This window comes from Dendrobium catenatum, unplaced genomic scaffold (genome assembly GCF_001605985.2).
Source record: "Dendrobium catenatum unplaced genomic scaffold, ASM160598v2 fragScaff_scaffold_522, whole genome shotgun sequence".
NCBI classification, from domain to species: Eukaryota; Viridiplantae; Streptophyta; class Magnoliopsida; order Asparagales; family Orchidaceae; genus Dendrobium; species Dendrobium catenatum.
In genome coordinates, this window is record NW_021318984.1 from 163680 (window position 1) to 177466 (window position 13787).

General features: G+C 36.4%; 1 protein-coding gene across 3 annotated transcripts in view; it reads left to right on the forward strand.

The window, feature by feature from the left end:
• Window positions 1–1972: 1972 nt before the first annotated feature.
• Window positions 1973–13787, forward strand: part of LOC110110083 (histidine protein methyltransferase 1 homolog) — a 49595-nt gene continuing 37780 nt past the window's right edge. For 2 of the 3 annotated variants that reach the window (XM_020841388.2, XM_028694627.1), the window contains exons 1-5: window positions 1973–2178; window positions 2262–2384; window positions 2496–2570; window positions 2672–2738; window positions 2882–2982. In XM_020841388.2, the coding sequence (XP_020697047.1) occupies window positions 2146–2178; window positions 2262–2384; window positions 2496–2570; window positions 2672–2738; window positions 2882–2982 (399 nt within the window). In that variant the 5' untranslated portion in view covers window positions 1973–2145. The remainder of the gene's footprint in view (window positions 2179–2261; window positions 2385–2495; window positions 2571–2671; window positions 2739–2881; window positions 2983–13787) is intronic. The other variant, XM_020841387.2, reaches the window with a different exon arrangement.

A 13787-nucleotide genomic window follows, 5' to 3' on the forward strand; every position in this document is an offset into this window, starting at 1 on the left:
AAATGCAACTAAATCGTAATTAAAGTACAACTAAAGTGCAGATAAAGTACAACGAAAGCGTATATTACTTTTACATAAAGCGCAAGAACTGTTCATCATCTTTTTCTTTACAAATCCTAAAAACAATGATGTTATTCTTCATAAAAACACTGATGAAAGCTAAACAATAACATCTAAGAGCTTTTTCATTTTTCTGCCTAAACAATGATGTTCTTCTTCCTAAAAACACTAATGAAAGCTAAACAACAACATCTAAGATCCCGAGCCTCTAATAAGCTGAAACCTATGCCCTTTTTCTACACAACACTGCTTTATTTACAACTTTTTAGCTCATTTTTCTATAATACAACTTGCGATGAGATTGAAACTTACTGATATGTTGAAACTTGAGGAAGTTCCAGCTAAGTTAGCATCCGATTCATGCATCCCTTCCGATTTATACACCCCTTCCACCTCTCTCTTCCATGAGCATTCTATCTCTTTTATGTAATTTTCTAGCCCATTTTTTCTTCTAAAGCAATTAACATTTAGATCTTTCATGGGTTTCTAAAATAGCGACAAAGTTTAAAATGAAAATAAAGTGGACCAGGTCGGATCGGGCTGAATTATATTAAAGCAAATAGATTATATTAAAAAAATGACATATGTATTCAGCCAGATGTCAACATTCTATTGGTGTCCGAACGCAGAGATAGGTCTGATGATTAGACCTAATAATTTGCTATTTTCAAGAGCGTTGGAGTGAGAAATCATGGGAATAATCTAGCTCACGGGGTGGGAACCTTAGCGAGAGTTCTCCGACCATAATTTTCCTTACAGAGAGCACAGACGCGGAAGATGTTTGACCGCGGTAGAGGAGGAGAGCTTGCGGGGAGAGCACATTAGGAAGAAAGGATTTCGCCGAATAGAGGTTTCAACGAAAAAAGATGGAGTGAGGTGTGGGTGAGATGGCATGATAGATTTGAGGTTAACCGCTATTTTGGGTGGTAGAAATAAAATAATAGAATTTTAGATGTTAGATATGTAATATACCTTATAAATCCAAGGGGTGTGAATTTCGAGTCATGGGTCAGGTTCGGGTCGAACTCGAAACTGACCCAACACTATTCGGTTTGGGTCAACCCCACCCGTTTTTGCAGACGGGTCGATTTTTCGGACTCGAACCCGACCCGCTTTGGGTTCGGCCCTTCGGCATTTTCCACACCGCCACACGCGATTCGGTCCTCCAGCAGCAAGACACAGTAGCGGTCGCTGGCGGGGCAACACGGCGAGCAACGCGGGGCAATGTGAAGATGGCGATGTGACTCGTGCAAGCGGCCATGTGACTTGGGCTATCGGGCAGGCAAAGTGCATCACGCGCGGATACTAGACTCGACGTCTCGAGTCTCAACCCTCTGCCTGAAGCGGCGAAGCGATTTGACGCGGACCATGCGATCACGCGGGCAGCCGGGGCACCCAGGGCGAGCAAAACGGGGCAGCAGGCAACCGGGGCAGGCAACGCAGGGGTGGAGCTGTGGGCAGACAGGGCACCCATTTTTCGGGTCAACCCGAACCTAACCCGGTTTTGCAAATGGGTCGGTTTTTCGAACCCGAATTCGACCCTCTTCAGGTTCGGGTTAACCCAAATCCGAAATTTTTGGGTCGAGTTCGGATTGGATTTTTAGGTGGGGTCCAATATTGATAGGTTTAATAAATCCCCCTAAAAGAAAAAAAGAAGAGTAAAATCTTAAGACCTTTTGGCGTTGGCGCTCGCACAAGGTAAATTATTGCATCCGATCACTGGACACGGTAATAGGTTTGGATATTAATAAAATATTATTTTAAATTAAGCATGTCAAAGACGTAGGTAAAGCACATGTCAAAGCGTAGTCAAAAATACAGATAAAATACAGTCAAAGCATAACTAAAGAACAAATAAAAAATAAGATAAATTTTTATTGGAGGTCTGAACCTATATTTTCTGCTTCCGTGAACCGGATGCAATAATTTGCCCCCGCACTGCCCACAGCCACGCTTCTTGGATCCTCCTCCGCCGAGGCCTAAGCGGAGCAAGTCTTTCCCCTTCAAGGGGTTATACGCTTCTTCAAGGGGCCATACGTTTCCTCGGGCATTTAGTCGAGGAAGCGCATTTACAGGCCTCCGAACATGACCGAGGAGAACAGACTTTCGAACCCTAAGGTGTATAGTCGTCTCTTTCTACCTAACCCGTTTTCTTTCCCTCCTAATTTTTTAAGCTCAAATTCCATTTATTGGTCGTGCAGAAATCGTATCCCTTCTTTGCTATTTCGAATACTGACCAGCTCGGGCCAAGTTTTGGCTTCTTCGGGGCACCCCAGAAACCGCCTCCGCCTCTACCTTCATGTGTCGAAGTTTCTCTCTTTGAGGTCATTTCGTGTTTCCTTAATACTTCCCACCTTCAATATCTTAGAAGTATAGATACTTGAAGCTCGTTTTTTTTTTTTTTTTTTTAAATTTTATTTGCATTTTCCTAGTAGCCGGAATATGCCATTAAATCACATACAGAGTCCATTGTTGTCTGTGATGGGGATCGTAAGGTTACCCTTCTTAAGGTCAGTGCGTGTTTCAACATTTTGGGTAAGAAATTGCATAATTTGGTTAGATATACACCATGGAATTCCTGATTTTTATCATCTTTTTTGGTATCTGCCAGGGAAGAGTTAGTACTTCTGATGTGTTTGGGGTTTCGAACTCTGATCTAGTACCAGGGAAGTACGAAGGTGACCTCTACATTTTTATTGATAGATTTTCCTGCCATATCTGAGCTGACTGATTTCGGAAGCATAAGAAGTTAGTCTTTTATGGAACATAAAATTGGCTTTGTTTTTTTTTGTTTTTGTTTTTTTTTTCGTTTTGATTTTAGGAGGTTTGAAGCTGTGGGAAGGTTCAATTGATTTGGTGAGGACTCTGCACGCTGAGATTGAAGAAGGGAGATTAACTGTTGAAGGCAAAAGGGTATTAGAGGTGAGCTTGTTTTTATTGAGCTCTGTTGTGATTAACTTGTTCTATGACGATCATAGTTAAAATAAAAATAATTATGCTTCAGACCTTTGTGTTTATTTTTTGAACAGTCTCCCAGAGCATGAAATAAGTTTAAGTATCTGTGTGGTAACTTGACATGGAAGGCCAAGGAGTATTGCTGTTTCTATAATGCTACATTCTTAAAAATCGTTTTATGTTAAAATCTGTGATGCCCTCCTTGGTAAATTTACCTACATGGACTTGGTTTGAAATCTGTGTCATTTGTATGGTAGACTCGCATATGTTTTTTCAAGTATTTAATAGGTAGGTAGTTGATGGGTCCTTTCAGATAAACTCATAAAGTGTGAGCCCACCAGGGAGCTCACCCTAGGACCATAAGACCTAACACGGTAGGGGATTCTAAAGGGAATCTCACCTCACGAATGAAAGTAAGAGTTCTCGTGGATTTCTAAAGGATCCTCGTGGATCACTCCATCTGCCACTCATCACTATTCGTGATGGAATGCCGCCAACTATGCTCGTCATCTCAGCTGTTGCAAGGAATCCATTCAAGAGAGTTCCAACTCTTCCATTATTATTAGTCGACCATGGAGGTTGTCATCCTTGCAACCTAAACATACTCACCTCCTTATTTGAGGTGATTTGGAGATCCACCACAAGTCGCCGATGTCCTCGGGACATTAGCCATCTTCAACCCTCTCGATTTAACACTCGCTAGTTGACTCACCCACACTTATGTCGACCTTCTGATGCCCGATTAGGAGAGTAGATCTATTAGATTTGGCTTATGTTAAGAGAGGTAGAGGTAGACCTAAAAATACTGTGAGAAAATATTAAAAATGACTTTTTTAATTAGATTTAAATGAGAATTTGACTCTTAACATGACACAATGGAGAAAAAAATGATTTATTTAGTTGGCCTCATGTAGTGGGACAAATTCTTGATGTTGTTGTTGTAGGGAACTCACACTTTCCCTCTAGACTAAGTAATGAACTCGCCCATCCAATATGCTCTCATGACCTGGGTGCTTGGGGAACTCGCATAGGCGAGTTGGGCAATCGATAGGCTGCTAGTCATGCTATTTGCAACCCTTGGGTGAGCAAATATATGCTGTAATTTCGTTCACAAGGTAGAATGACTCGACTCTATAATATTAGAGAGTGATTGACTGAGGTAAGAACTTGCCTAGTTCTTACTTAGGTTCAAGTTAAAAATCAACGTAGATTACTTCCTATAGCAGAGCCGAGACTCCTAGGCACAAAGACTTATACGAGAGCTAAAGCCTCTAACAAAAGGAATATATCCTCTTAAACAAAGTCATCTCTCTATTCTCTACCAAATTACTCTGTCGAGTTATTTACAAATTCTTGAGAAAGCTTAAAGAACTCGTCTCTTGGGTATATATATATATAAAGAAGAGAGGAAGAATCATGATGAATGGTAAAAAGAAACAAGATATATATATATATATATAAAGAAGAGAGGAAGAATCATGATGAATGGTAAAAAGAAACAAGAAAGCAAGTTCCTGCTATATATTCGCCAAAATATAACTCTTATTTAAAACAAGCATTTTACACTAACTCGCATTATACATTACATGTATGAATTATCAATATTAAACTGATGCATTCTCATATCATCTAGCCTCGCCTTATAGGCCTACTTCCTTGTTTGTGACAAGGTAAGCAATAAGTAGATAGCCCCCTATAGCTAGAGACTCTTAGTGGTTTCCTCCAAAGAGATAGAAAAGTCTGGCGTAAGATGGGGCCGACTAATGGCGACGACAAGTTAACCTATGGACTGAGTCCCTTTTTTTCGAAATGATTCATGTTGGATGGCGTGTGAGTTCCCTAAGTTTTGTTATTCCAAGGAGTCAGTATAAGAAGTGATATATTTGGCGCTAAGGAGCAATTGCCAGTACAAAGTCTTGCAGCCATATGAGTCCTTTAATTAGAGGGAGGTTCTGCAATCCTGGAGGACCAATCGTATGGATTGAAAAACGCTAGTTTAGCGATCAAAATGTATACCACAAGCAGATTTCCATTAATGTAGAAGTCATTGTATAGAAATTGCAATAATATGCATGTGTAACACATAAAGGCATAGTTATCACTCACTTGGTTACTAGTAATTGTTCTTGGCCATTTCCTCCAAAAAATCATAAGCTGCCTCTTACATTTTGTTGATAAATTTGTTGCTAGATGCAGCATCACTCAACATCTGTGTATGCTCAACTAGACAATTGTAAAAAGTTTGGGCTTGCATCCACTGGGATAATTCATGGTGCAGACACTTTCATTGCAAATCCTTTTATCTCTCTCAGGCATCATAAAGTTTCTCCCCGTCTAATTGCACAATTTTTACCTCAATTCTCATGCGGGCTATTTTCATTGGTGGAAAGTATTTGAAAAGGAATTTCTGTGCTATATATCATCTCAATTAGTGAAAGAATGACTTGGTAATGAATTTACTCAGCTCTTGGCTCGATCACGTGGAGAAAATGGAAATAGCCATAGTATGATGGAATTATTAGAAACACCCTTATACGTGAAGGTATCGCATGTCTCCAAAAAGTTGGTGATATGATCATTTGGATTTTCTTACAAATTAAGAGCTCTGAATCATTTGCAGAGTCACTACCTTGATCTCGAAATTGTTAGCCTGGATCTCAAGCTTGATGATGACCTTGGGAATGTCATAGACTGTATGCAGCATGTAATCTCTTAAGGCTCGGACTCCTATGGTCAGGCCTGTTGTTCCGTCCTATTGCGGCATAGAAAATTATATAGAACTAGTAGCTTGCCTCTGCTTTTTGATTTTCCTCAAGAACATCTCTATAATGTTGGCTAACCACTATAACGGTGCATACACTAGTGTCATTATCTGAAAATGATAAAGAAAATTAAAAAGCAAAATGGAAAACGAACATGTTCGAAGTAGATAAAACTCAAATTGGTATCAATATTTACAAATACAATTCCCAACAATAGTGCCAAAGACTTATCAGGTCTAAAAGTGTACACCAGATTACGTGGTTATATAAGTAATAAAATTATGAGTAATCAAGTACTGCCTTATAAGGATATTAACAACAAAGTTTGAAAATCAGGTTGGTTTCACACAATTTGAATAGTCATCAAATTGGGATGGAAATTTGTGATAATATTTAGAAAAATGAAATAATCTACTTTTAAGATACTATATGAATAAGGAGTATTTAGCTATGGCGATCAGATGACTAGGCTTAGGGTTTGAAATTTAGAAGGGTTCTTTATCAGGATTCAATTGCAATATAATTAATGAGTTATTTAAAATATATTGTAATTAGATTGATGTTGAAATCTTCTTTCTTGTGAAAGTTTATGATCAATAACCTCTTAGCATAAATTTCCTCTCTCTTAATGGTAGATTCAATGTCTAGAAGGTTTTCGTTATACGATGTATACAATTTATCACATTACACAGGTTCACACAAATATCTTTAATCTATTTTTTATTGTGGTATTTCATCCAAGATGAATATATTCCTCATCTCTCGATTTCGGACGAAAGTTCTAAACTTTTAAGTGGCGTCCAATCAATTATTAGTCATGAAACAGGGGATAAAAAAAACTCAGTAATAAGAATGAAATACAAAAAGAACCATGATTGTATTAAATCGAATCCATAGAAATTTTATGGATTATATCTAACCTCTAAAAGAAAGTTTAGCTCATGATATTTTGAAAGAACATAAGGAAATACATAATAAATACATGAAGAAAGAAGAAAGAAAAAACTCTGAGGGTGTAGGTTTCACTTCTCACTGTCAAAATCTCCATCTTCCTTGCCTTAGATGTTGCCGTCGAAGTGTTCTCTCTCTCTAAAAAGACTCTCCAAAAGCTGTTGGAAATTCTCCTAAAATCTTAAAAACACCTTGTAAATTTTTCGTAAAGAATCTGCTTTCAAAAATGTAATTTTGGGCTTTTTATTTGGGCAAAATGGGGCAAGTGCCTCTTGTTGCGCTTAGGCGCTAGGCTCTCTATGTTCATGCTCCAAAAATCCAATTTTGCGCATTGAGATGGTCTTTCGAAAATGTGTATACAGTCTATGTGTTGTTCTCTTTTTTTTGCGGCTAAAAAATTTCAGATTGAAGGTATGGGCGCATGGGAGCCCATGCGCTATGCTATTCGCTAGGGCTCACAAGCTTTCAATGGTGCTCATTTTTGCTGTTTGTTTAAATGGATCCAAAATGCTCATTTTGCTCCTTATGAACATAGATGTCGTCAAAATTCTTGCTCACATATATAAATGAAAATCTTTTCATTAATATTGTAATGCCCTCAAAATGTTTAAAATAATGTAAGCTTCAACTTACTTAAAATGTTAAGTTATTTTCATTAAATTTTACTTTTAATTCCACGCACTTTACCTAAATTAAAAGCCAAATAACATGTATTTGCATTCAATATTAATTAAACTTAAGTATATGAAAGTTAATTTATACGGAATTAAATTATGTAGCATTACAACCATTTAAAACTTATTTAAATGCGTTTTACTGTAGCCTCAACTAATAAAGGCATGCAAAGGCTGATTTCTGAATGCTGTAATCAAACGGTTGAGAGGGCTTGACAAGACTTTAGTGGAAAGTTATTATTTTTTTTGAAGAAAAAGCCGGAGCTTACTTATATTACCAATAAAAAATAAAAAGCACCTGCAGCAATTCTCGCTTTGTAGGATGAAAGAAGAGATTCATCAACATTAACCTTTAGCCATTTGGGTGGAGGAGGATGCCAAGTATTAGACAATTTGATTGACTTATTAACATCCCAATAGCCCAAATTAAATTGACTAAAGTTATGTGAAACCGAAGCATGGCAAATAGCATTAGAAGCTATCAAACTAGGATTGTCCTCCACACCTTCATGAATCATCTTGTTTCTACTTTTCCAGGAAAGGAATACTATATTGCAATACATGTTAACCATCATACTTTTCTTCATAGTATTAGTTTCAAGCCATTTGATACAATGTTCAATCTTATCAAACAGTGGAATTCCGAAACCCTATTGGTTTAGATGGTGTATTACCTCTTTAAATTTCCAGCATCCACACATGATATGTTCAACATCTTCAATTGTATTGCATCCCTTAGGACAATTGGCATTCTGTAGTAATCTTCTATAGCATAAAAATTGAAGCGATGGGATAGCATTTCTACTCAATCTCCACCAAAACACTTCCACCCGAGCATTCAACTTAGCCTTTCTGATCCAATTCCAGTTCTGAGAATCAGCAGTTCCTTGTGCCGTAGCTTTTGAGGCTAATCCAAAAATAGACATTCCAGATTTTTGATTAATCAGCTCCATACGATCCTCTTCTTCCTCTTGTATAATTCTAATTTGATTGATCAAATTAACTAGCTCCCTTCCAAAGTTTTCCATCAGCACTGCTACATTCCAACAGCCATCCAGAATGAATTTTTTTACAAAAACAGTGCCACCCTCATTTGGGACAACAAACGTAGGCCACATATCTATATATTTATCCAATATCCAATTATCTTTAAATGCATCTACAGATTCTCCGTTTGCTATAGTCCACTCACAATCGGCTTCAGCATTTTGCATCCCTCACTCAACAGTTTATAAGAGGAAGAACAACTACCTCTACTGTTTATCACCCTAAAGCCTTACCATTTCATTCTTCCCCACCCGAACCTTTGACGTCTAAAGCTACGTGTGAGCGGAGAACTGGGAGACGGGAGCTGTAGGTTGCTGAAATCTGTAAGATTTTCTATTTGTTGAAATCTGGAGGTCTGTTGTGTGCTGAAAACTGCTGAATCCAGTGGAAATAATGGCTAAAGGCTGTTTTTATGTGTTGAAACCAATGAAAATAAGGGATAAAGTTTGCTTTTATGTCCTGAAATCAGTGGAAAAGCTGAAAGACAATAAGGGAATTTGCTGAAAGTAGGTAATGATTACTGCTGCTATTTGCAAAAATGTTGCTGCAGTTGCTGAATTTAGGAAGGAAAAACAGAAAACAAAGGAAAAACTGAAAATTTAATGAGAAAGGGGATTTTAGATTGAATGAGGAAGAGCGCAATTAGGTGCTCTGTAAGATGTTTACTGAAACAAGCTTGATATGGAACAAGCTTTTGACAATATGAGTTGGGAGACTTTAGAGCTTGTCCTAAAGTGGTTCGGTTTTCCAGCTAAGATTTCCAATCTTATCATGGAATGTGTGGTTAATGTGAGACTTTCCATCCTATTAAATGGAAGGACTACTAGATGGATTGAAACAAAAAGTGGCTTTCGACAAGGTTGTCCCATGTCACCGTATCTTTTCATCATGTGTTCTCAGCTTTTATCAAATGCAATTAACCAAAGAGGACTAGAGTTGGGAATCTAGATTTCTCCAAGAGCTCCTAAAATCACCCATCTCCTTTATGCAGATGATGTGTTATTGTTTGGGATAGCATCTTCCCGTTTGGTTTAAGTTATGAAAAATTTAATTATGGAGTATTGTGGATGGACAGGGCAAAATATTAACAAAGCAAAATCTCAGTTTTTTTTGGGAAAATGGTAAGTCTTCTCTGAAAAGGAAAATTGGGAAAAAAATTGGTTTCAAGGTGGTCAATGAGCTACAATACTTGGGAATTAAGATTGTATTAATAAGGATGGTGAAGACTGACTTTCAATCCATCATTGATCATGCATTGGACAGACTTAACGCTTGGGAAGCTAGATTTTTATCCTTGGCTGGAAGGATGGTGCTCATTAAGTCTTCTTTTTTATCTTTGCCAATTTTCTTATCAACACACTCTTTGATTCCCAAAGGTGTTTTATATGAATTGGATAGGCTTTTTAGAGACTTCATATGGCACAAAGACAATGGTAGACGGGGCTCCATTATGTGGCATGGGAAGAATTATGTAAACCAAAAAATCTGGGTGGAATGGGTTTACATTCAGCTATTCACAAGATTGGTCTTCTAAGAGCTAGATTGTCTTGGAGGTTTGCTCAAAATCCTTCATCTTTGTTGCATAGAAGCATTTTTGCTAAGTATGGTACAAATATATGGAATAAAGAGTTTAAAAGAGGTCATTCAGCTGCTTGGTTTATTCTTTTGGATGGGGCTTCTTATTTAAAACCAATTGTTAAATGGCAAGTTGTGAATAGAGAAAGTATCTAGTTATGAATGATATCTAGTTATTGGACAGGTATTTTAATAAATGATCAATGTTAGCTGATTGTGTTGGATTAGATGGGGTAATGCTTCAGCAATTCCTACTTTAGGACAGAGAGTGGAATATGGCTGAACTGTTTCGATTTTTTAATCAGGATCTTGTAAATTTAATTTTGCAAGAATGTACTATTCATGATAGACAAAAGGATCAGGTGGAAACTCTTTTCTAGCTCTCGGGTAGATCAATATCTGCTTTGGCATATGGTGAATCTATCAAATATAATAATGAGGATGATGATTTTGGGTTTTCTATTTGGTTAAGGAAATTAAAACTAAAACCAAGAGTTGAAATGTTTTGGTGGAAAATGAGAAGATATGCTTTACCAACTAATGAATTTTTAAAATATAGAAGACTTTGGCATAGTGATCTTTGTGCTAGAGGTTGTCAAGAGGTTGAAGATTGTTCACATAGTATTGTTTATTGCAAATATCTTATTGATATTATTTGCAAATTGAGAAAATGGGGATTTAACATTCCTATTTTCCAGTCTTTAGCAAATTGCTTAAATCAGCTTAGAAGTCTTTCCAAATACCAATTGAATACTGTGAAGGTTTATTGTACAACTATTTTTTTCTCGTGGAAATGCCAGAATGATAGTAAGCATGGTAATTTTATTCCTCCTACATCGATTGTTGCTGCAAACGTGTTATCCACTGCCATGTCTAGATATCCGATGCTAGTCGACTGGGGTGCTTCTCTCCTTATGGAGTTTGATATTTGTTGGCACCCTCCACCTCTAGATTGGATAAAGAAAAATGTGGATGCCTCTCTGTTGGATTCGAATATAGCAAACATTGGGGGCATTGTTAGATATTATAAAGGTAGATTTCTTCTTTCTTTTGGGAAAAAGAAAATGCATTGTGACATAAATTAGCTAGAGATGGACGCTATTTCTACCTTAAAAGAATTCTTATTAGGTTGGATGTCTGAAAGTAAGGGTGTAATAATTGAAGGTGACAACTACAATGTGATCAAATTCGTTCAAGATTCAATGATGAAATTAACATATAAATCTCATATCTTGGTTTCAGAGAAGTTGGTTTTTTTTAAAGGATCTCAATAAGGTTATTTTTCATCATACTTCAAGAGATTATAATAAAGTAGCTGACTTATGTGCTACTTTAGCTTTAGATAATAGCTTTTGTTTTGATTCAAGTTCTTTTTTTAACATTCCTTCTTCTTTGTATAGTCTAATAAAGAAGGAATGTGATAGTTGTTTCGTTTTATAGTTTGTAATAGTTTTTACTCTCTAATGCAATTTGCAATCTTCAAAAAAAAAAAGATGTTTACATTGCTTGTTTGAGTTTTTTTGAAAGCATGTATAAATGTCAAATTTCATGCTTTAGGTTGTATACAGAAGAAAATGAAGGCAGGGTATTGTAGGAGAATAAATTCATAACGAGGTGAGATATCCAACAAATGCATAGGAAATAATGAAGATGTCATATATTTGCAAATTGATATTTGTCATGTTTATGATAGCATTTTTTTCATTTAATAGCATGTATTTCAATTTATTTCAATTTATTCATATGCGGAATACATATGTAGTTATTCAATTTTATATAGATTGTTGATTCACTAAGTAATAGTGATTACATTAGAAATGAATGATAGTAACAAAAAAAAAAGTCATATATGTGGGAAAGATCCGCACAAGTAAGGGAGAAAGATCTGACGAGGGAAGCCTACACTCTCAATTCTAAAAGTTGAGAATTTGGACCCAACCTTGAATGAAAGAGCAGCTTCAATTTTAAAAGTTGAAAAACTGGACCCAACCTTGAATTTGAAAGTTGAAAAGGTGCAAAAGCTTATAACTATCATATGACTTATTTAAAAGTGTTGAACGCTATGATGCACTGACACGGACACGGCGACACGGACACGACACGGACACGGGACATGGCAATTTTTAAAAAAATAGGACACGGGTGCGGCGTGGACACGTCATAATAATTTTTTTAATATAATATATAGAAATTAAGGTGATATTATAGTAAAAATGACAAGCAATAATAAATCAATTTCATGATAACTTGTTTAGCTTATAACATAAAGATGTTTAATATAAAATGTCTAATACAACCACCAAAATATAAGCAAAAAATCATTTAGTACAATATGAAGGTCTAACTACTCAATAGAGGGAATGATAGAAATAGATTTAGATGTTGGTCTTCGGCCTTCAATATCATCATCATTGAATATCATTGCTTCCAACTCTGGTTCATCTAGAGAAAGATTTGCAACCTCCAATAATCACATGTCATCAAGGCACTCGAACCCATCTCCAGCAACATCCCACATCTTGTTATCGCCTGTCATATAAAATGGGATTTTTCTTGATAGAAGACGAAGATTTGTATGCACATAAACTAAATCTTCAGTATGTTGTGGAGTTATTTTATTCCTTTTTATTGATTGAATAAATGAGTATGTGCTTCAATTTCTCTCACAATAGGAAGAGGATGAAACTTGACCAAGAAGTTTTATTGCTATTGTTTGAAGAAGCGGTGCTGAAGCATTCTCATAAATCAAATGTAGGCATGATTTATCTGTGTTAGCCTCTCTCAACATATCATAAATTGGATCAGTGAAAGCCAAAATGTAGTCTACATTATCCCACCACAAATCATCTAAGACATTTTCTTTAACATATCTTGCCTTCCCAACATTATCTTCTCGATAGCAAGACCACTTCTCACTAATCACCATAGATTGAAGAGCATTTTTAATTTGTTTGAATCTTCTCAACATGATTATTACAGAGGCAAAATGAGTTTCAGCAACAGCTAGCATTTTCAAGTGGGAGAAATCATTAAACATTGAAAGTCTCATCAAATGGTTCATAATAAAATTTCTGATTAGAACAGCATCATCTGCAACCACTATTATCCAATGAGATTCAGCATAGATGATTTCATTAGCCTCTATATTCTTTGCTGCACAAATATTTTTTAGAGCAAGATTTAAAGTATGCACAACACAGGGTGTCCAAAATATATGGGGATAAGTTTGCTCCACCAATAATCCTGCAGCTCTACAGAGTGGTGCATTATCTGTAATAACTTGCACAACATTTGAAGGCCCAATCATGACTATCATCTCTTTAATCAAATTGACAATAAAATGTTTATCCTTGTATTCTCCTTCACAATTTACTGTTTTAATGAACATTGGGTAATTCTCTGTAATGGCCATGAAATTAATAAGGGGTCTTCTTTGAGGATCTGTCCAACGATCACACACCAAACTAACACCTTTTTTTTCCACACTCCTTTTGTTGGTTCAAGCAATGTCTCAATATGTGCTCTTTCTCTTTCCAATAATTTCGATCTTAATGCATTGTAGCCAGGTGGAACATATCCTGCGAGGTTGTTGTTACATGCAAAAATGAATGCATTTTTATAATGAAGATTCCTTGCAAGGTTGAAAGGAAGTCCTGCTGAAAAAAACATCCTTGCTATTTCACCATCCAATTCCTCTTGTTGCTGCAAATTAAAAGCCTTATCTAGAGGACTACAGGCTACTCCTTTTCTTTTCTTTGTTTCA